Source organism: Polypterus senegalus, chromosome 2 (assembly GCF_016835505.1).
Source record: "Polypterus senegalus isolate Bchr_013 chromosome 2, ASM1683550v1, whole genome shotgun sequence".
NCBI lineage: Eukaryota > Metazoa > Chordata > Cladistia > Polypteriformes > Polypteridae > Polypterus > Polypterus senegalus.
Genome location: NC_053155.1, coordinates 205743771 through 205767853, shown reverse-complemented (window position 1 = coordinate 205767853; position 24083 = coordinate 205743771). Strand labels below are relative to the sequence as shown.

At 36.1% G+C, this 24083-nt stretch overlaps 1 protein-coding gene across 12 annotated transcripts in view; it reads right to left on the bottom strand.

Moving 5' to 3' along the window:
- Positions 1–24083, bottom strand: part of dmd (dystrophin) — a 2654580-nt gene that overhangs the window by 550202 nt on the left and 2080295 nt on the right. For all 12 annotated transcript variants that reach the window (XM_039745194.1, XM_039745193.1, XM_039745197.1 and 9 more), the window contains one exon: positions 22205–22394. In XM_039745194.1, the coding sequence (XP_039601128.1) occupies positions 22205–22394 (190 nt within the window). The remainder of the gene's footprint in view (positions 1–22204; positions 22395–24083) is intronic.

Below are 24083 nucleotides of genomic sequence, written 5' to 3'. Positions count from 1 at the left end.
CTGTGCCTCTGATGTGGATATGTGTAACACTGGAACACCAAAAGGAACAGTCCCGTGGATGAGTGTAGGAGTCAGGTGGAGAACTTTGTTTCTTAGTGCAGAAAGAATTATATGCAAATAAACATCAGTAAAACCAAGAAACTGGTAATTGACTTTTGCCGCAACAAAGAGCCTCAACGTTTGGTTATTATTCAGGGAGTACTTTGAGTACTTGGGGATCCACATCAAGGAAAGGGTGAACTGGTCTCAGAGGAACTATATATGAAAGGGTAGAGCAGACTCTCTTTTCTTAGAAGACTGTAGTACTAGGGTGTTGTACCGTGTTAGCCATTATGAATGTAGAGAAGAGCAAAATGACACCTTTTATTGGCTAACTAATCTTTTTAGTTAGCCAATAAAAGGTGTCATTTTGCTTGGTGCTTCTCTACATTCTTAGAAGACTGCACTTTTTTAGGGTGGGTAGTGAAATCCTTCACATATTATGCAGCTTTATGATGGCCATTGTGATTTTCTTTGCTGTGGTGTAATGGGCTGGTAACATCACTTCAAAAGAGGCCTGCAAAGTAAATAATCTAATGAAAAGGGCAGACTCAGTTATGGGACGCTCTCTGAAACCCCTTGTGGTTGTAGCAAGGGAAAGAATTAAAACAAAACTGACTGCCATTACGAACAATGCTGCATATCCTCTCCATGACACACTAAAACTGAGGACTTTCAGTCAACAAATTACTCAGCAAAAACACTACTGGGACTTGCTGGAAAAGTCATAAAATGTGATACACCCTTAAGTTTCAAGCTGGCTCCCAATATACCCTAAGGTTTTCGTTGGGTCTGTGTCGAGAAAGATGTTAGCAGGGCTGATTTTAATTTCTATTTTCCCTACACATTTAAAGAAAACTAATGTTAAATAAATAATAAACATCAAGAAATAAAATACTTTTTTTCTGATGACTGCATTCAGACATCTATTAAATTATTAAGTTTGTCAACATTAGGATTTGCATAAGGATCCCTGAATTATGGGATTGCCTTAGTTAATTAATGGCACTTTTTGATCCCAACTCATTACAGCTCTTATAATAAGCTGAAAACGGCAGAAGGTGGAACATGTATACAGTGAGTTTATCATATTGAACTTGTTACTTTACATTGTCTTCCCTATTTTATTTTGAAAGCATTTTCATAATTTGTTTACCTATTTAATAAAAGTAAAAATGTTTGCCATAATAAAATGTTTACTTTTTTATTTACTAATCAGCACACTATGATCAACCTCTGAGGATAAAAGTCGCATTTTCTCCTCCTTTTCTTTAAATTTGTAAAATATCAATTTAGAATTGTTTGTCATTCTGCCAGGACAGTACATGCTGCTGGACTGACTGCTGTATGTTGAACCCTTATGATTATTGTGCATTTAAGCTGGTTAAAACAGGCACCCCTAATATTTTATATTTATAAAGTAAAGGGCATTAAAGTGCAAAAAAGGGAATGCCTGCTACTTCAAGATTGTCTACTCATAACAAAGTGCTGCATAAAACTTATACATTTCCAGATCAAATCGAAGATATTTGCATTTGTAAATAATGAAAAAAAAAGTGTTACTTGGTCTATTTAACAAAAATGTGTATTCATCTTGGGCGGCACGGTGGTGCAGTGGTAGCGCTGCTGCCTCGCAGTTAGGAGACCCGGGTTCGCTTCCCGGTCCTCCCTGCGTGGAGTTTGCATGTTCTCCCCGTGTCTGCGTGGGTTTCCTCCAGGTACTCCGGTTTCCTCCCACAATCCAAAGACATGCAGGTTAGGTGGATTGGCGATTCTAAATTGGCCCTAGTGTGTGTTTGTGTGTGTCCTGTGGTGGGTTGGCACCCTGCCCAGGATTGGTTCCTGCCTTGTGCCCTGTGTTGGCTGGGATTGGCTCCAGCAGACCCCCGTGACCCTGTATTCGGATTCAGCGGGTTAGAAAATGGTTGGTTGTATTCATCTTTTTCACTTCCAAAAATGAACATTTTTATATTAGAACTGTGTACTATACACTGTAAATAAAGATTGTATTATTTGATTTTATGTCAATATGAGATTTTCACATCTGTATATCATTAAAGAATTCCCAATGAATTATTGATCCAGTCCAATTTGTTTTGATTAATAACAGCTTCACAATGTACATACTTTTGACCTCTCATAATCCATGTTGGCTGTGAGATGTAACCTTTACTGACTTCACCTATCGTAGACTAAAAAATGTTATGACCTATGGTGTCTTTCTTTAAGTGTAGCAAGTCGGAATTCAGCTGTTGACCTTAAAGATATTGTGAAAAGGCAGCTTGCAAACTTAAAGCTAAATGTTAGGAAAAATACTCTAAACAGATAAACTTGGTGCAGACAGCTATACAAAATACATGTTTGCTACTATACTGGGGTTTCATGTAAACCATCTCATTTACAAATACAGCATGAAAAATGTTCTCTAAATATAAAGATCTCTTAATATAAAATATAATACATATTGCATATTTATTTTACACTTTGTTACATTTTGTAATGTGAAGGGCCATGAGGGATGTACTGCAATGAAAGGGATGTAGTGAAAGACTTTCGAATGAAAGACCGATACCATTTACTCTTCTTAGAGTGCAATGCACTTTTCTCTTGCGGTGTAATTCTTTTATTCTCTTTGTAAGACAATTTGTGGTGATGCTAAACATGACATCCAATACATAAAATAAAGATTGATGTTGGTTGATAATTATGGTTATTTTTGGTCAAATTGTACACTTTACATAGACTATAAGGCAAATCCACTTGCCAAGCGAAATCTACAGAAGTGGCAATGAAGAAAAGAGAATGAATTTTGAAAATGCAAACAGAGGATTAGAGGGCTTGACTGATTATCATAACAGGAGGCATTAATGATTAAAAGTAATTCTCACTTGAAGTTGTATTTGTATTTGTTTTTTTTTGTTCACGCCCACACGTAATTATAACATGACTTTGTCATCATTTGCTAATCTGTGAGTAATGAGAGCTGACACAGCCACTGACCTTAGGAGCCTTGTTTACATCCCATGCCTAGCAATAGCCATTATCTTCCCATATGTCATTGACCTGCCTACAGATGAGTTGTTCACTTAAATAATCATTGAAAACGACACTTTCCCAATGGAATGTAAAAATTCTCTTGTTTTTAGAAGTATACACGAAATGAATACAGGAGTGTTACTTCTATGTTTGTAGGAGACAATTGTCCAGATATTTTTAAGAATATTTATTTTAATTCACATTAATACATTTATCTGTCACTTTGATCAATTTCTGGCTTGCAAATTAAAAATGTGCAATCACTTATAACTTCAATTTAAAGGCTCACAGGTTTGGTTACTTGCTTAGGTTCAAATAAGGAATAAAGTTTGTGGAATGAGGCAAATTTAGCAACCTAGGTCACAATACTAATGTGTGATGTTATTAAACAAAAATAACAATTTTAGGTATTTTTTAACAGTGTGTTTTGTGAGTTAAGAGATGTGAAATGCGCTAATTTTGATAAGGAATAGAAACATCTGGCTACCCCTCTGTATTAGGACATGTGTTTAAACCCAGCAAACATTCCAAGTGAAATTAAACACTCATCTCTAGGGTATTTGATAAATGCAACTCTCAAAGCTATGTTATACAAACTCATATGCCCATGTTGTAGTGCACAATATTTCTAAACTGTCATGCTTAAGAGGAAAGTAAGTACACAAAATAGAATGTGCCCATTTCTTGCTAAACATTGTAATGATTGGTTAACTTTACAGTACCTCCTAGTTTGAGATTTTGGGGTATTTAGTCTTTCTATTGTAGGGACTTTTAACCCCTAAATATTGATCATCCTTTTGCAGTGGATATTACTAACCTAGATGTACATCCCTGCCAAATTTCAGCTTTTTAACTGAACAGGAAATAGTTTTTTGTTGATGAGTGTTTAAGTTAGTGAGTCAGTCACTGTGGTATACTACTCCTATGAATTTTAGGATTATACACTTTTATATTAATAAAAAAAAATAACAAAGTTAAAATGCAGTGAAAGGGTACGATATTCTGCATTCAACAATTCTATGCAAAACAATGATATTTCTAATATCCTCTGAAAGGTTTTTATAAAATACTTACAGTCAGGTCCATAAGTATTTTGGACAGTGACACAACTTTCATAATTTTGTTTCTGTATGCCATCACCATGGATTTGAAATCAAGCAATCATTATATGGTTGAAGTATAAACTTTCAGCTTTAATTTAAGGGGTTTGCCAAAAATATCGTATGGGTCGTTTAGGAATGATAGACTTTTTCATACATGGTCTCCATGTTTTCAGGGGCTCAGAAGTAGACATTTCACTGACAAGCTGTTCCCTAGCCAGGTGTGTGCAGTTCCCTCATTAACTATTAAGCAGATAAAAGGTCTGGAATTGATTCCAAGTGTGGAATTTGCATTTGCAAGCCAACGTCAATTTGAACTTTCAACATGAAGGTTGGTCCAATGGTCCAAAGAGCTGTCCATGTAAGTAAAAACAGTCCATCATTAAGCTGAGAAAACAAAACAAACCCTTTTGGGAGAGAGCAGAAACAGGAGGAGTGGTCAAGTCAACCATTTGGAACATTTTACAATCAGGAGAAAACTTCATGAAATTAAAAATAGAGAGTTTACCACAAATTGCAAACCATTGGTAAAGCTTAAGCATAGAAAGGGCAGATTCGACAGAAAACATTTTTTAAAAGCCTTTCCAGTACTGAAACAACTTTCTTTGGACAAATGAAACTAAGATAAATATTTACCAGAATGATGTAGAGAGAAGAGTATGGAGAAGAGATGAAACAATGCATACATTATCATCTCTGAAATATGGTGGAGGCAGTGTAATGGCATGCTAATGGATGTGGGTCACTAGTTTTTACTGATAACATGACTGCTGGCAAAAGTATCAGGATGAATTCTGAAGTGTACAGGGCTATACTGCCTGCTCAGATTCAGCCAAATTTTGTAAAACTGATAGGATAATTCTGGATGGTGCTTTTCATCTCAAAGTAGTGTAAGATTCTTCAAAGGCCAAATCAGTCAACTGACCTCAACCCAACTGGACATGCAATTCCCTTGCTGACAAAAAGACAAAAAGAAAGTCCGACAAACAACTGGTAAATGAAGAGAGGTGCAGTCAAGGCCTGGTAAAGTGTCACAAAAGAGGAAAGACAGCACTTGGAGACAGCTATGGGTTCCAGACTTCAGGCAGTCATTGAATATAAATGATTTTCAACCAGATATCTTGGTACCTTGGGGATTACAATCTCATAGATAGGCAGACAACAGGATCATCAGATAGCACCCTTTAAAGGACTGTGGGATACCAGGGGTTTCTTTCCTCCAGTACTATTGTGAACTTGGAGTTCTTTTTCTTCTCCTCCACTGTCAGATGATCTGATGCTTATATATCCATTCTTTTTTAAAATCCACTTTATTACAGTGTTGTGGAGGCAGAACCTATCTTGTGTGAGATGGACAAAGTTGCTTTACCATAGGTCTAGCAGACTATTGGGCAGAGCAGACTATTTTTCCTCAGAAGACTGTGTTCCAGATTTGTTGTCTCAATTGTGTTCATTAAAAGTCCCTTTTCAATATCTTTAGCTTCTGTCCCATAGTGTTCTCTTTCTGTTTTTCTGTTCCACTTATTTTATACTCCTTAATGGTAGTTCACTTTCCTCTGTCTCCTATTATGTTTATACTCTTGTACGTATTGTCTTAAAACCTGTTTTACTGCCAAATTAGAATTTCCTCTCTGAGCACCATTATTGGTAATGGCATCAAGATGGGAAACCTTTCAACTTGTTAACGTCCACTACTGGAAAGCAGATTTCAGATTTTAATTCTTCTTGAATATATATATATATTTATAGCATATAAATACATGAATGTGTGTGTGTGGGTGGGAGTGCGCGCATGTGTATGTGTGTAGGGATTTGCATTCATCTACACTTAATGATTTCTTGTTTTTTGCTTATTTTGTATAAGTCTTAAGTTTACCAGTGAACATCTGGGCCTGAACATGTGCCTTCTCAAGCAGAGGGACCTTGCAGGCCCTGCAAGATTTAAATCCATTATAGCGTAGTATGTTACAAATGGTGTTCTTGGTGATTGTGGCCCCAACTGCCTTCAGATGAATAACAAGCTCCTCCTATGTAGTTTTGGACGGATCCCTCACCTTTCTTGAATGAAGTTCCAGACTGAGGGCGATTGATGGTAATTTCATATTTCTTCCATTTTCGAATAATCGCACCAACAGTTAACACCTTCTCACCAAGTTTCTTGCTGATGGTCTTGTAGTCCATTCCAAGCCTTGTTCAGGTCTACACTCTTGTCCCTGATGTCCTTTGGCAGCTCTTTGGTCTTGTCCATGATGGGGGAGACTGATTGATTGATTGACTGTAATCTGGGTGCCACATGGGCACACTGCCAATCTGTGGGAGCCAGAATTCTGGCTGGGTTGTAGGGGATCAAATAGTTATTTCACTCAATGGCAAGCAAATCAATTTATAACTTTTATGTAATGTGTTTTTTTCTAGATTTTTGGTTGATATTCTGTCTCTCTCCATTAAAATGAAATTGCCAGAAAAAATTCGAGACTGTTCATTTCCTTATAAGTGAGCAAACTTACAAATTCAGCAGGGGGTCAAATAATTATTTCCCCCACTGTATGTGCTGTCCGAATAATACAAGTTGGCTTCATGATATTAATTCTATATATTCTCTCTTCTGGAATGCGGCGTTCAAAAATATTCATCTAGAATCAAAGAGCTTAAATCATCAGCAAATACAGTTTAAGTCTGTGCACTGATTAAATATCTCCTCTCAACGACGCTATTTCATGGGGTTGTCTACGGATCCATTTTGTTATGGTCAAATACCAGGTACTTTGAGTCATACTTTCTAAGATTGTCCAGCAATTTTTAATTTCTGGACAGCCATTTCAGATTTTATGGCCTGTGTGTTATCCAAAAAAATGCCTCTTTCATCAATTCACATATTGCTAATCTTGGGCCTTTCCTTAATTCTCCTTAAACTAAACCAGAAAAGCCATTTTTTCTCTTGGCATGATGGCGGCTAAGCTAGTACTGATATCCCCGAGGAAGAATACCGATGTACTATCCTTTACCCATTGGAAAGCTACCTTTCTTAATTTGGCTTATCTGGAACTTCTAGTGGAAAGCATTAACCAGTCATTCCAAGATAACATTAAGAAGAAGTAACATGATGATTATGCACATGGATAACTAGAAATCAAGCCTCCCTTAACAAAAATTTACTAACACTTGTAAAATAAGGGAGTGGGTGTATCTGTCTGTCTTTTTCCCCTAACTGACTCCAGTGGATAGGTGTAACCTTATTTTTTTCTTCTCCTTAGGGCAGAGGTGGGTTGTGTTTTGTTTTATCTACACTTTTAGCATTTGAAAGTTTTGTAAAAACAATGCATATATTGTTCTGAAGCAGGTCACATAATAGCAAATTTTTTTATCTGTTTATCTGGTAAAAGATCTGTTTATGCAGTGCACAAAAAATAAATAAATAAGTGGCTAAATCTCTCCCGGTCTAAAAGTTGTCTCTCTTGGGTTTGGATAGGATGGAGGGCAGGTGGACGTTGGGTTTGGTGGGTGAATGAATTTGATTAGATTTATGCTTTATATTTGGGGGTGGTTAGGCGTCATTTGTGCTTTGTTTCCCTTTGTGTATTACTCTGATTAGCAATGTTTTTTATAGGTTTTATTAAAGAAATAAAAAACTGATCACAAAAAATAAACACAAACTGAATGAGCGAAGCCGATCCACTAAGTTTTTCTGACCCTGTCATTAAGTATGTAACTAAAGTAATTCTTAATCCAAAAGGCTAATCAACTGTCTTGTTCCTTATACAGGACAAATTAAATATAAGTCAGATGTTTGTATTTGTTTTGTTATTGTCTTATGGCAAATAAAATAAATACATAATTTATTAAAAATGGCACAAGGTGGGGACCACCCATAAGACTCACCTCCTCACACATACACTGGGATATCTTTTAGTCACCATTTACACTAACATGCATACATTTGGGATGTGAAACAGCACCAGCGCCCTGCTGGGTTAATATAAAGACCACAAACACAAACCACTGACCTGCACAAGAAAAGAACTGGAGTTCCCGTGTCTAACAAGCAGCTGGGCATTAACCACTGCACTTATAACCATTTAACAACAAAAAAGTCTCACTTGATCATTGTAAATCATTTTAAGATTGCACTTCTATATTGTTTCTTTTTTTTATCAAAATTGACCAACAGCAACTAATGACTTAGAACAGGCATGTCAAACTCACTACCATTGGTGGGCTGCTTCAACTGCCATACGTGCATCAGCGGGCCGCACTGTAACAAATACTATTATACTATTATACAAAGTTACTGTAGCTTTCTTTCCAATACTGAAAACTTTAAAAAATGTAACACTTAAAGTTTAAAGAAAAGCAATTTATTTCCATACATTCTCTGTACAACAGCGTACAATTAGAGTCTTAGCATCTTACCTAGGTCCTTATATTATTATATTATATTCATAATATTATATTCATTGCTTATATAGGAGTCTTACAGTCTGAGATCTATTTCTTTTGTCCCGACACTTGGCATCTCTTGTTAGTAACCAGTTCGGCAATATCAGGCTTGAAATCTTGTGCAGCTGCATCTTTTATGAGGGATGAAAGGTGCTCAGCAGTAAGTCTTGAGTGATGTGGGGTTTTGGTAGCTTTCATTAATGACAACAATTTCTCATAAAGGTAAGTGCTTCCGAACATAGACAGTACTCTCAATGCCAACTTACAGATCTGCACATAGGAGGGTGGCAGGTAAGCATACAAGCCTGTCCTGTTCGTGTGAACTGAAATCATGAAAACGCTCACTGAATTCACTGCTCAGTAATTCAAATTGGAAAACAAATCCTCTAAAAATCAAATTTTACTTTACTAAGTTTACTTCAAAGTTTATATTGTAAAATAAGCCGATATGCAAAAAGCCTCCTGACCTACAGTAATTTTACAAACTTAAAATCACAAAACTTTGTTAATAAACAACTCACCACTTCAGATCTTCAGCTGTAGGCTGCACTAACTGTTCATTACAATACTAGCACAAACTTACATAAAACTAGATCAGAAAAACGTGAAAATATTACTACTCGTGATGGTCAGTTCTGCCCAGTGGCCAGTCTCAGCAGCCCAGCCAGTAGTGTAACCTAGCAGGGTAGCCTAGCCGGTCTAGACTTGTGGCGGCCCTGGACAGAGAAAGAATCGGTGGCCCCTTCACCCGCCAATGTCAATTTGGTATCTTATGCACGGCGGATGGCCACGTCCGTTGCGGACACTGCATAGCCGCCTCGTGCTCATGACATGCTTCTATATGCGCGTGTCCGTAACTTGAAAACCAAGTGGTGGCCTATGATATTCTCATTACGGCAGAACGTTATAATACTAATATAGCGACATTAGTAAATACAGCGTCCTAATTAACAAGAAATACAATGTTTTTTGACCACATTGCCGTCAGCTATGTAGTTATTTTCTCTTTCTGTTTTATATTCAATATATATTGGCGTGGCGGCCCTGTGCAGGTGCACAGTTTGCACATGCCTAAGGCAGCCCCTGCTGCCCGCTGCTGCAGCCTTCAATTGTGACGTTGCGGCTCATTAACTTTGGTCAAGGCTCGTGGCTATACTAGCAGATGACGTTTCTGGTACCGTAATTCCATGGGAAAATGTGCTTTTGTCAGAAGACAAGTAAGAAAAGTCAATAAGTAACGCCGAAGATGCAGAATGATTCAATCATAAACGACAGTAATCATTTTGTACAAGTTCAGTGGTAACTAGGATCTGTCATGCAGGCCACACAGATTTCAGTTGCGGGCCGCGTGTTTGACATGCCTGACTTAGAAAGATCTAAGATGCATTTGACACTAAAAACATTGTCAGAGTCTCAGCCTCTTATCCAGTTTCAGAAGGTCACCAAACAGGTAGGAAATTATAAGGAAGGAGTGTGCGATGGGTCCTATTTCACTTTGTTAAAAGTTAAGTGTTTTAGTGGCTGGTCAGGGTGAAAGTATAATTCATGTTCTCTGTCGGTCAATAAGGAATTTTCTAGGACCCTGTAAGCTGAAATATATTGCAGGCAGCCAGGGAGAATTCAAGAGGGCCCAAGGTTTTATATAGACTCACCAGGGATCAAAGGTGCATTACACCCAGGATCCTCTAGAAGGCAGTATATTCTAGTGGCCATGGTACCTTTTTGGTGCCTCATTACCTCAGAAGTGATTCCTGATCTTAATAAAAGTAATCCGAAAAAATTACTTAGAAGGTACTGCATGAAATGAAACAGCTATGCTTTAAATATGAATGATTTCTTCTGAAAGCAAGCAGGATTTTGCATATAACACTCCCAAACCCATTTAATTCAACAAAACGTACTTGGGGTTTGAGTGTACACTGGGCACGAGGCATACCTACTTCTAGACATTTCACCAGTACAACACACATTCTCAAAGTCTTCTGTTCTTGTTTTTTTTTTTTTTTTGCCATCTACAGTATATTTTCCAGTTTTGGCAGGTGTCATTTATGTTTTAATACAAATTATTTTTATCGTGCTTCAATTTTGAACATTTTGATTTTGTTGCACTTGCTGTATTTTATTTATGTTTATAATGTACATCATGCTTTATTTTTGTTTTTTCTTCTACATATATCATGTGTTTTGTGGGTGGTCACCCAAGAGGCCGGGCCACCTGCTAATCACTGCCATTTCCATATCAGTCTGGATGGTCTTCCACAGCTTCTGGCAGTTCATTTTGAGTGTGCTCTGATGTTGGCGAGTTCTTATGCTTTTTTCCGTTCTTTTTGTGAACTACTGGATTTTTGACCCGTTTACTCTGTGTTTGGCCTTGCTAGCAACTCTTTTTTGCTTATTGTGCTCTACAAAACTTTATGTATTTAGGGAACTTTTTGTGAAACAAACCTTTTTATTTCAGAAAGATTCAATGCTTGCCCTTATTTCTAGCTGGGTACGAATGATGATATCCCCCCAAATAAATGGCCATTTTTAGTAGCACCTTTTGAATTATTGGGACTTAACCACAACACTAGGAATTAAATGTTAAAAAGACGAATATGTGTCTTTAATTTTTTTGTGTGTTTTTTAATTTGTCTTCTTACTGAGATTTTTGCCAGACTTTTCAAATTGATTATTGGTATTTCAAAGCTCTTCCTATCATAATGACCTTTTTGCCTGACCCTGACCATAGTTTTTGACTTCTCTTGACTTCTGTTTTAATTTTGTTTAGTGGAAGTACTTCTAGCCTTCAAAAAAACATTTTTGCATTTTCTCTAGTCCAGTCTATTTAACCTTCCATCAACTGGTCAGAGTTTTATCGGTATAGCTTCAGTGTGTGTATTGCCTTGCATGATCTCAACAGGCAGGGTCAATGAACCCTCAGGAACTGTGGAAGACCTTATAGATTTATATGGAGAAGGAGGGTATTTCCTGGTGGTGATTCACAGGTGGCCCCTCCATTCGGGGAACCACTCACAAAACACATGGAGCATAACAAATGCAGCTTATATACAGAAACAAAACCAAAAATAAAGAATGATGCACATAATCAACATAAATGAAAACATGAAAACTGAACAAAAGAGACACAAAGCATGATCACACAACATTCCATACAAATAGATCAATTTTTACAAAAATAGGATCGAAAATAAATCAACCCTCACCCCTGAAAAAGACAGTATGGCCAGCAGAGTAAAACTGAAAGCAAGTAAAAATAAGTAGATGAATTAATAAGTGAATAAAGATAAATGGGGAAGAAATAGAAAAGTGGAGAGAATCTGCTTCCTTAGTGCTTTAAAAGCTTATTCTAAAATGTTATTGATCAGATCCTGCCAAGTTTTGAAAAAGTTCTGCACAGATCCTCGAAGTGAGAATTAAATTTTTTCCAATTTCAAATAGTATATAACATCAGTTACCCACTGACTTAAAAGGGGAGAGTTAGGATTCTCCCAGATGAGCAAGATAAGTCTTGCGGCAGTAGGGGGTGCTATTGCTCCCTTCAACCCTCAGGTACCACGACAAACACCAGGTAAAAGTCCAATACTTCTTCTTTTTATTATAATAACTAGCAGAATACCCGCTCTTCGCAGCGGAGAAGTAGTGTGTTAAAGAAGTTATGAAAAAGAAAAGGAAAAATTAAAAAAATAACGTAACATGATTGTTAATGTAATTGTTATGTCTTTGATATGAGTGTTGTTGTCATATCTATATATCTATATATATATATATATACAGATATATATATATATATATATCTATATATATATATATATAGCAAAGACCTGCTTGGCAGCGAGAAGTAAAAAGAAAAGGAAACATTTTAATAATAACGTAACATGATTGACAATGTAATTGTTTTGTCATTGTCATAAGTGTTGCTGGCATATATATATATATATATATATATATATATACATACATACATACTACATACAAGTGTACATATATACACACAAACACATATACTATGGGGTGCCAAACAGGAAAATAAATTGATTTTGTGAATAAAGTCGATGTCAGAATATATAAAGTCAAAACTTGAATATATAAAATCAGCGTCAGAATATATAAAGTCAGCGCTGGAATATATAAAGTCAAAAGTTGAATATATAAAGTCAGCGTCGGAATTTATAAAGTCATTCCTGATTATATAAAGTCAACATCGGAGTATATAAACTCACTCCTGAATATATAAAGTGAAAGTCAAAATCTATTGATTGAAATGACTCTGAACTGAAGTAAGTTAACAAAAACGTATTCAGAAAAATAAATTAAAAAAACACTGTTCGGTTAATGTTTTGAAAATGATGCATGTGCCCTGCCCAGGATTGGTTCCTGCCTTGCGCCCAGTGTTGGCTGGGATTGTCTCCAGAAGACCCCCGTGACCTTGTGGTTGGATTCAACAGGTTGGGAAATGAATGGATATTCCAGCGCTGACTTTGTATATTCCGACACTGACTTTATATATTGAAGTTTTGACTTTATATATTGCAGCGCTTACTTTATAGCCTGTATTCCGACACTGACTTTATATACTTAAGTTTTGACTTTATATATTCCATCGCTTACTTTATATATTCCGAAATATTCCAACGCCGTCTTTAATATACTCAGGTTTTGACTTTATATATTTGGGAATGACTTTAGGGTATATATTCAAGTTATGACTTTATATATTCCAGCGTTGGCTTTATATATTCAAGTTTTGACTTTATATATTCCGACAGTGACTTTATATAATCAAGTTTTGACTTTATATATTCGCGAATGACTTTATACAAGTTTTGACTTTATATAGTTAAATGTAGTCATCATTGCATAACTTTTTCTTTTGAAATTTAAAGACTAAATTCAACTTCCATTCCTAACAAAGATATTTCTGGCGACTAAATAGAAGCTACTTATATCCAAATTCGAGCTACTGAGCTGTCGCCTGCCTGCCTGAATAAATCACCCTCGCTTCGCTCTTATTTTTTAGGAAACATTTCAAAAATAACGTAACACGATTGTCAATGTAACCTTTTGTAAGTAGTGCCTGGATGATTCAGTGTGGAGAAACTCTAGACACAGCGTGTGTATTAACTTGTGGATTTTTCTATGAGTATTTGGTGTCAGCGTCACAAAGTCGTAACACTGCGTTAGCTGTGGAGCTCAGCTCAGAGCGAAATGAGGTGAATGGGAGGGGAGATTATGACGTGACTCCCCCACCCGCCTTAACTGTCAATCCCCCACAAACACAGTCTCTCGGAATTTGCATAAGCACAGCCCCTCACCTGCAATTTTAACTTAGTTACAAAGTGATCAAAACTCTCGTTTATATCCTGCGCCCTCTCATTAAATTTGTATCCCGCATTACCCGTGGGCATGACAAACGCCTGCGGCAGCCTGTCTATGAACTTAATTTAAACTTTAGGTTTACACCGTGCTTTTGTTTCCAAAGTAGCAGCACTCATGAATATGTTTGTATATGTCACTCGCTCGTTTCTTATTGTTTCGTTGCCTTCTGAATTATATAATGCATGTTTTCTATAGAGCTTTTTGGAGCTCTTCCTGGTTTTCTACGTACTGCGTTGACAGTCAGTTCACGTGATTACGTGGGAGGAGTGATGATGTCACACGAAACTCCACCCCCCACGGCTTTTGAGCTAAACTCAAACATTCTGGACAGTTTTAGGTGAGACAGATGTGCTCAATATATAATTTTGAGTTGAATAATTGTATGCTTTGCACATATGGAGCTCGAGTGAACTCTCTGCATTGCTACCTTCCACTCCATTTCTGAGATATTGAGTGAAAGATCCTTTTCCCATTGTCCTCTGGGATCTTTTTGGATTTTTTATGTCATTACCACGTTTGTTCCCCAACACCATCCAGTTTATTTTTTGATGTGACTTTATTCTTCATTTCTTTGTGATTTGCTTTGCAATTATGCTCACTATGGTATGTACCATATAAAATAAAGAAAGCCAATTTATGGCTGCCTTTGTTCAATTTATCAGTAGCAATTTGAATTGAAGCAGGTTGATTTAACTGAAAAGATCAAGAATATCTCAGTGAAAAGTTCAGACCTGGATTTATTACTCAGAATGTTTTACAGAAAGTTAAGCAAAAGGAAAATTTCACCGTGTTAGCCCTTCTAAATCTAAAAGAACTAATGGACAATACTTGGATACTAGCTACAGTATGTCATTGATGAAAGACTTAATTTAGAAACTCTTTGGAAGGACTGTGTGTCTTTGTGCTTGTTTACTTTAAATACAGCATTTCACATTTTTAATTTTCTTTCATTTTTTAACCTCTGAATTTACATTTCATTAGAAATGATTCACATTTTTACCATATATGAAAAAAGTGCCAAGAATAAAATCCTTTGGCTGCACTTTGATGGATCATTAACACTTGGTCATAGTTTCACTCTTGCTCTAAGCAGCATCATTTGTGGAAGTAGTGGCAGGGTTAATGACATGAATAATGACACTTAAGTAATCTACAATTCAAACAAGAAAAAACATTTTCCCCAAAATAAGTAAAAGTAAGCACTACATGACATATACAGTATTTTCAGCCATTTCATTCCAAAGAGTACTTTCATTTAGAACTAACTAATTTTTTACAAGTAGCAGTTAGCACTTTTACTTCACGATTCCAGCATCCTGAACTCAAATCCCACACCCAGATGTTGTCTGTGTGTGTTTACTTCTGGGTAGTCCATTTATCCTCCCGCATTCTCAAACAGGTTTCTTAAATAGCCAAATCAAAATTGGCCCCAGTGAGAGAGAGATATACATTAGTTATGGTAGGCAATGTGACACTGTAGAGAGCCGTTTCATGTCTTGCACTCAGTGCTGCCAGGATAGGCTCTCATTTTCCTGCAATCTTGAATTAAGTGGTTTGAAAATGTCATATAGATATTTTTAATATACAAAATTGCAAAATAGTTTCCTTCTAATATTATGACACTTAACACCATTAACAGAAACTCTTATCACACACATCCATGTCATTGACAGAATAGGCCTTCATTTTCTAGCTAGATCAGCATTCCTTTCTCTGTCCATAAAAATGTGTAGCAATGCCATTCTTTTTATTATGACACAAGGAAGAAAATACATCTATATGATTACGTGTAGTGGCCAAGAAGCAACCAGAAGTTTGAGAACCAGAGGCTTACAGCTTTGTGCCTAATTTTGTAGAAATTAGAAAAATCTTACATGTCATGTCTCCTTGAATACATGTATGTTTTTATTAAGTAAGAAGCATTTGACTCTTAGCCTAGGGCTTATGCTAATTGCTATATTTGAACGGCATGTTAGAGGGAAGACTGTAGCTAAAGAACAATAGTGGTTCAAAAAAATCTTTAGTGATTTGAGAAGCAGACCCACCGGTACGAATTTAAGAGGAAGCTGGAAGGCAAGATATAGGATGAATAAGTGACGTGCCTATCAAAATCATTCCGACACACAAAATAAATGCAAACTGTTGCAGAGGAAGATTAACTTTTTCTGTTATCTGTACTTGACTGTCTTATCATTAAAAAAAATTATCGCATTGCAGAGCAATTTAAATATAATGTAGAAAATTATCAGAGGATTGATGGTTGGTTTGTCAAACTTACTTACTTTGCTTTGTTCACCTTATAGTTATGGGAGTCCTGGAATTGTTAGAAATTAGTGCCTCAGTCCCAAAATCATACTACATATTTTTATGAATTAGGGAAGCACACAGATAAAGTGGTTAGTTTTCCAAAGCAGTCATATTTCTTTCAAGATTTGGCCTGGGCTCTGTCAACTGCTCCTCTGTGTTCCTTTTAAGCTTTCAAAAGGCTTATACTAAATAGAAACTTGTTTTGGACTCTGCCTATTATGTTAATCGTGTTACATGCCCTGTGCCCCTGTGCATATCCGTTTAATTTGCATCAAGCATGGGACACATACATAACAGGCATGGTCTTGTTAAATAAACAAAAAATATGATCATTGTCCTTAGGTATTGTTTGAGCATTCTTTCCAGCTTGCATTGCAGCCTCAGGTCTCCTAAACAATTCTGCACATTATTTAGTTTTGATCTGTTTAATATTTAGGTACTCTGTTTTCTTCACATCTTACTTTGTGTTCTGATGCTGTACTTTTCTTTTTTAAATTGTTATTTAGCTGTAGCATTTCTTTGATTTGTACTTTTTGCAGAAGCCCTCAATTATATATATATATATGGAGGCACTCATTGGCTTGGATGCCAATGTAATGGAAGGATCAGGGGTTAGCACATGCACAGGGCATTATCACCACCGCAGCACTAGATGGCAGCCCCCCTGGGTTGCAGTGGTGCCTCGGACTCCCACAGGGCAACATTGGAGTTGGAACTGGAGCACTGCCAGGGGGTGCTGCAGTAAGTGCAGAGGCAGAAGAGAGAGAGAGAGAGAGAGAGAGAGAAGAAGAAGGAAGATGAAAAGATATTGTTGTGTGCTGTTTATTGTGCTGAAACTGTGCTAAGAAGGTGGGAAATGAAGGAAGAGGTTCCCACAGCAAAAACAAAAAAAATGTGTTATGCTGAACTTGTGTCCTGCACTTGTCTGTGTGGGGTTTGGGGAGCTGACTGTTCCCTGCAGGCCATTCAGGTCTGCTGATGAATGGTATCTGGCAATGCCACCTTGGCGTGGCATCAAATCTCAATCCAGACTGTTTTCATGTGTTGCTCCTAGCTTGTGGAATTAGCTGCCCACCTCCATTTGAAATGCTGACTCCCTAAATATGTTTAAGAAACCTTTGAATACTCTGTTGTTCTGTGAATTTCTAATTGACAGAGACTTTGATAGGTTAACTACCTTGTAGTTTTGTACTGAGCTCTTCACTTATAACGATCAATTTTTTACCCTTGTCCTATAACATGTGTCTGAAGATAGCCCCCTACTGATAATCTCATAATTAATTATCAATAATAATTAATAAATAATTAATGACATAATTTCTATTATGTTGACCTTATTTGTAAGTCTCTTTGGATAAAAGTGCCTGCTAAGCAATCAAATGTAAATACAAGTCTGTACAGAATAAAAATGAATTTGATTATTTTTTTATTTACATTATTAGTTTTTTACATTTTCCTTGATTAATTAAGGATTTCTTGTAGTGAGTATTATTAAATTAATTTCCTTATATTTAAATATTTCCATTCTTTGTTGGCTTAATTTTTTAATTTACAGTATATTGCTTAATGGACTATATATAGTGCAGAAAGAGTTGTCTGCAACTTAACATTATCAAAATCAAGGAACTGGTTATTGACTTTCGCTGCACCAAAGAGGCTCTATGCCTGGTCACTATTCAGGTAGTGGATACAGAGGTGGTACACTTCAAAAAGCACTTTGGGGTTTATATCAATGATAGGCTGGACTGGTCTTCTAAAACAGAGAAACTATATAAGAATGGGCAGAGCAGACTCATTTTCCTCAGAAGACTGTGTTCCTTTAAAGTGAGTTACATCCTTCACATATTCTGCATTTGTGTGAAGGCCACCAGTGGGATCTTCTACGCTGTGGCGTTCTGGGTGAGTAATATCACTTCCAGAGAGGCCCGCCAAATCAAGCTAAGGAAAAGGGCAGGCTCAGTAATGGGATGCACTTCAGACTCCCTGAATGGAGTAGCGATGGAGAGAATGAAAACAAAACTGAGTATCATTATGAACAAGGCTGCACATCCTCTCACTGACACTCTAACACTGAGCCAATGAATTATTCAGCAGAAGTGTGTCAAGAAACACTAGTGGGGCTCCTTTATAATTTTCTTCCTTTTTAGACCTTAGTATGTATGTATGTATTTACTTACTGATTGACTAATTATTTAATGAACATCTATAAAAAGCCAAATTTCCCACTGGGAAAGAAAGATCTTTCTTTCTTTCTTTCTTTCTTTCTTTCTTGCTGTTCATTAAATAAAAATGAATCTATCAAGTCAATGTGCTGGATGGCACCCAGTTAAGGTCAACATATTTTGCTGTTTGCACTCAATGAGGTGACTGTTTTGTGCCGCCCACATTATGCTACAACTTCTTGGCAGCTTCTGAGATTAGATGCATGACAGTTTCTGCTTAAGGTGATGTTCTGCCAAATAAGTGAACTCTTTATTTCTCACAAGAAATTCAGTTTTGACTACCTAAAGAGAAAGATGTGCCATTCTTCAATGAACCGACTATTTCTACACCCAGGCCTACCCATTTAATGAAGATGTCTGTTTGGGTATCATGCAAACAAACTAAGGCCATTCAGAATTCCCAAACTAAGGGAAGAAAATGTAAAGGTCATCAGGAGGAATTTTAACTGGAGCCTTTCTCTTCCCTTTAAACAATTTTTAAATTGTTTTGCATATTTTGGGGTTCTTTCATTTGTGATCATAGGTTCTATGCTATTCACTTAATCTTTATCTAATAGTACATTTTTACTGTTAAAGTAGAATTCTTGAATTTAAAAATCATTTAAAAGCAATTAACAATAATAAGCTTATATTAGCCATTGCTGCTGTCTGTGTGAGTTCTTCCCTGTGTACTCCAATTTCTTCCCATATCCTAAAGACATATGGTATGTGTTAGGTTTAATTGCTACTCCAAACTACCTTTGCATGATTGATTGTGGGTGTTTGTGTATGTATGCCCTCTAAAAATGATGAGTGTCCAGGGTTATTTTCTTATCCCACACACATGGACTGGAAAAGTGAGTTTAGGACAGGACAGATGGATATCTATCATTGTACTGTACATTGTTTATTAAAAACTCCACAATCCTCTACTTTGTAATAGTTGATTACCGGGACTGTTCATTGTTCTTAACACTAGGCTTATCTGTATTCTTTGATGTTTTTTATAAATATTATTTTTATTTTGGCATATTCTATAATGCTATACCCAACCAGGATTAGCACCATTTTAATATCTTCATTTTGTCTTTTTTAGTATTAGTTTGTTATAATGATAATTAAGAAATACAATAAATGTTTAAATAAATTACATCAATCAATTACTCACAGTATAAATCTAAAAATATAACTATATCAAAAAGGGTTCAATTTATATATATAAAAGTCAACGTGTGTATGTATGTCCCAGCATCACTTCCAAACGGCTGGAGCCATTTTCATCAAACTTGGTAGACATGTTTCTCATTGCGCTACTAAAAATACTGTAGGGTGAAATCAACCTTAACCCACCACCTTCTGGGTAGGGTGTGGGGTGATCTTGCAGTCTTGTATGCATGTTATCATCCAGTTGACACTCGGAATGACCACCAGAGGGTGAACTGAAGGTGACTGCCAGCATTCTTTATGTTTGAGCACCACCGCGTCCCTGTTGCTTTTGAAATTAAAAAGAGTTGGCATTCCAACTATTTTTTGGGACTCATTCTGTCTTTGTATATATAGATTTATATAGATATATATATATATATATAGAGAGAGAGAGAGATATCTTATATATATATAAAGCAGACTGTAACAATCTTGCTGTCTTGTATGTATGTTATCATCCAGTTGACGCTCAGAACGTTTCTGGTGCGCTCGGTAAAAGCAACCAACAGTTTTATAATGAAAAAACTGTAATATTATTTGTTTGTCGTTTAATGTTTGTTTTCGTTAACTCTTTTCATCTTGCATTATTCTTATTGTAACAATGTTGTAGTGGTAATAGAATTAAATCAACTTAATAATAATATTCATTTAATTGACTTTTTTACGTCGTCAAAAGTTCTGCATGTAAAAATGTATTACTACTCCACAAAATGAAAATTAATCTGTTAAAAAACCTTAAAAAACGCTTTGCTTTTCCCAACATTTTTACACTACTTTGAACATATTCCGCAATTATATCTTGATTAAAATTGGCTATCTATTATATTATATATAAGATAAGTATGCAATTTTATTTTTATCTACCATAAACATCCTTTATTTATTTTGTGGATTCAGCAGCTCTCTTTGAGATTTTTGTTTATTCATTAATGAACTAAATGTCATTTGTTTTGCAACATCGTAGCTAACGTGTTGGTGTCACAATTTTTTTGTAAAAAAGAAATAGGATTTTTTTTTGTTTATACGTTCATAATCAAAAAATTAACTTAATTAACTTATCAAAATCCAAGGTAAAGTATAAACCAAATACTGTATAGCTATATTATTTAACTTATAATATTTATTTATATAGGTAAAATATTTAACGTTTAACTTATTGTAAAACAATTTCAATTGGAGGAGACTAATTGGAGATTCGGTCTGTTATAATCCACTTGACGCTCGGAATGTTTGGAAAATCATTGAAGATTGCTGGAATCAATTTGGACACGGCCTGTTTCTCACATGGACAACTTTATGTGGCATGTCCTAAAAACTTTATAAATTGGCTAAAGATGAAAAACTAAACACATTGTACATAACAAAGCACTTCATTGTTTGTTCATTTATTTTTATTTTTAAAGTTGTTGGGTTTTTTTTATTATTTTTTTCTCAAACAATTAAAAAATAACACACACTTTATTTTCCTTCCGGGCAACGCTGGGTATTTCAGCTAGTAAACTGATGAAGGAATGCTACAGCTATTTTTATTTCAAAATAGTATTTTCTCAGTTTAGGATTATAGTACCCCTTTATTTTTATTATATTTTATTTTTTCTTTATTATTACAATCTATTTTATCAGTTTCAGAAATTACTGGTAACAACCACTCAGGCTTAGGACAAATTAGTACAATTTAAGAAGCAAAGCATCTGCTGGATAATCTATGATTTGATGCTGTTATAGCCACTGAACAGACATAGTCAAACAGACAATCAAAGAAAAAAAGTCTGCTAAAAAATTGGAATTATAGGATTTAATAAATGAATGAATTTACAGAAAACTGGATGAAGGTTTGAAATGAAGGAGCTGCCAGAATGTGAAGAACAACAAATCTAAAAACAAACAGTTCAGTTAAAAATGCTTAGCTACAGGTATTCTATATTTCACAAAGTAGGGCGGAAGCTTTCAGACTAAAAACCACAAGGCAAGTATTGCCTCTTTTCACTAGGAATCACAAATTGCCTTCTTGGTTTTAACCATAAAAAAATAACTTGCAGTTAAACACTTTAATGCAGCAATGTGAATGTCAAAAATTTAAAAACTCAGACAGTGAATGTACCAGACTAAATATCATTGCTCCAGTGACGCCACTCAATGCAACCTCTGGGTTCTGTTACCTAGCAACCCACAGTCACTTCCTTACACAAAATAGTGGTGCATTGTGGTAATATAAGGACAAAACAATAATTAATTTACATTGGGCCTAATGCAAAACCATGACAAAATAAGCGAATAACTGAATATTCAGAAATATATCAAAACGTATGAAAAAAATTTACTAAAGGCAGGAAAATTAAACAAAAGGTAAATTCAACCCAGCTATCCTGTCCAATATTCAGAGTTTCTGTTGACAAAAGTGCTTAAAACAGACATGATCAGTGGAGCACTCTCCATCATAGAACACTCCTTGGAGTCAACAAGCCATGGATTGCTTCTTTAATTAAAAATGTAACCTACCTGCCACTGTTTCAGAAGCTCTCGAACTACGTGGGCATCATCCAGGATACCCTCCTTGTGGGTAGCATCCTGAAGAACATTGGCAGTTGTTTCAGCTTCTGTTAACCAGCTAAGAAACTTCTCCAGATCCAAGTAGAACTGTTGCAATAGGCGAAGAGCAGCTTCTAGGGCTGCCTCCCGTTCACCCACTCTGTCAAAAAAAAAAGGGTGAAAAAACTGTCATTTGTAAAATGCTTGTAATCTCCACTTGCAAGGAAATTTCTGAACATTGTGGACGAAATTAAAGGCACACCCCATAGTCACCCCTCATCATTAAAAAAGAAAAAGCCTGAACTACTGAAAGTACCTCAAATGTTAAAAAAAAGGCTTTGAGCAATTTAAATAAATCATCAGTCTTCTAATGAGGCTTCGAGAATAGTCCTTGTCAAGTTAAATGATTAGATTAAAGTATGCTAAACTAAGATTTGCTTCAATAAATATAATTTGCATATCTCCGTCTTTTTCTTGTTTTTTCGTTTTTTATTGGTGATGCAGTAGTTTGCTCTGCTGTGTCTCAGCTTCAAAGAACCCTGGGTTCAAATCCTGCCACATTTATTGTTTGTGTAGGTTATGCAAATTTTTCTTGTATCTATGTTGGTTTTTCCTGTGGGTACTGTGATTTCCCTACTATATGTCAAAGACATACATGCTGGAGGTGGAGTGGAAGCCATAAATTGACCACAAGTGACTAACTAAGGGCATGTGTATGAATGTGTCCTGCTCAGGTTTGGTTCCTTAATTGCACCTGATGCAGCAGACACAGATTCCAAAAATTAGAAGTGGATGGATGAACGTATCTTATTTTAAAACTCCAGAGTCAAACATTAAAAGCCTGAATAATGAGGTAATCCATCAAATTGACGAAAATAAACTACCGAATATCGCAAGGACACTAGATAGATAGATAGATAGATAGATAGATAGATAGATAGATAGATAGATAGATAGATAGAACTTTATTTGTGTAATGATCCATAAATTAAACCACCTGAGCCCACCACAACTCTGGATTAAAATAGCATCAATTATATTATTTACAGTGGTGTTCTTACTGTTGTGGGATATGGCCTGCATTTCATCTTGGCCAATACCCCCAGGCTGCCAGGTGGAGCCCTGCAAGCAACATAGAGGTGCCCCGAGTTCCAGCAAGGCATTATGGACAGTGGAGTTTTTCATCACAGCCCTGCTGGATACCATGGGGACCTGCAGGGGACGCTGCAGGAAGACACAGAGACTTTGGTTTCACCTATAACATCATTCACTCTGTCACCTTGACTAAGACATACTTCCGGGGTGAAGAAAAGGATTTTTTATCTGACCCGGAAGTGATAAGGAATCATGGTTTGAAGGACTGGAAACACTTCCGGGTCAGGGACTATAAAAGACTTGAAGGAACACCAGAGTGTCGAGCTGAGCTGGGTGGAAGGGTGGCAACGCGTCTGGGAGAGGAGGATTGTATTATTATTGATTATTGTAGTGTTTATGAGTATTGTGGAGAGTAGGGTGCTTTGTGCACTGTTTATTAATAAAAAGTCAACTATTTGGACTTTTACCTCGTGTCTGACATCTTGGTCAAGGGTACAAGGGAGCGATAGCGCCCCCTATCTGTTGCACTGTATAGAACATTGCATTTTTTTTTTACAATACACATTAATGTCCATACATATAACAACCAAATATACATCAAGCTACACCGTAATAGATTTTAATAAATTCATTTTTCATTATGAATTTTTATTAGTTTTTGTGTGCTTCTCTGGTTTATTTCAAACTAGCAAAATACCCGCGCTTCGCAGCGGTGAAATACTGTCTGAATATTTTTATTAATAAAAAAGTAAAC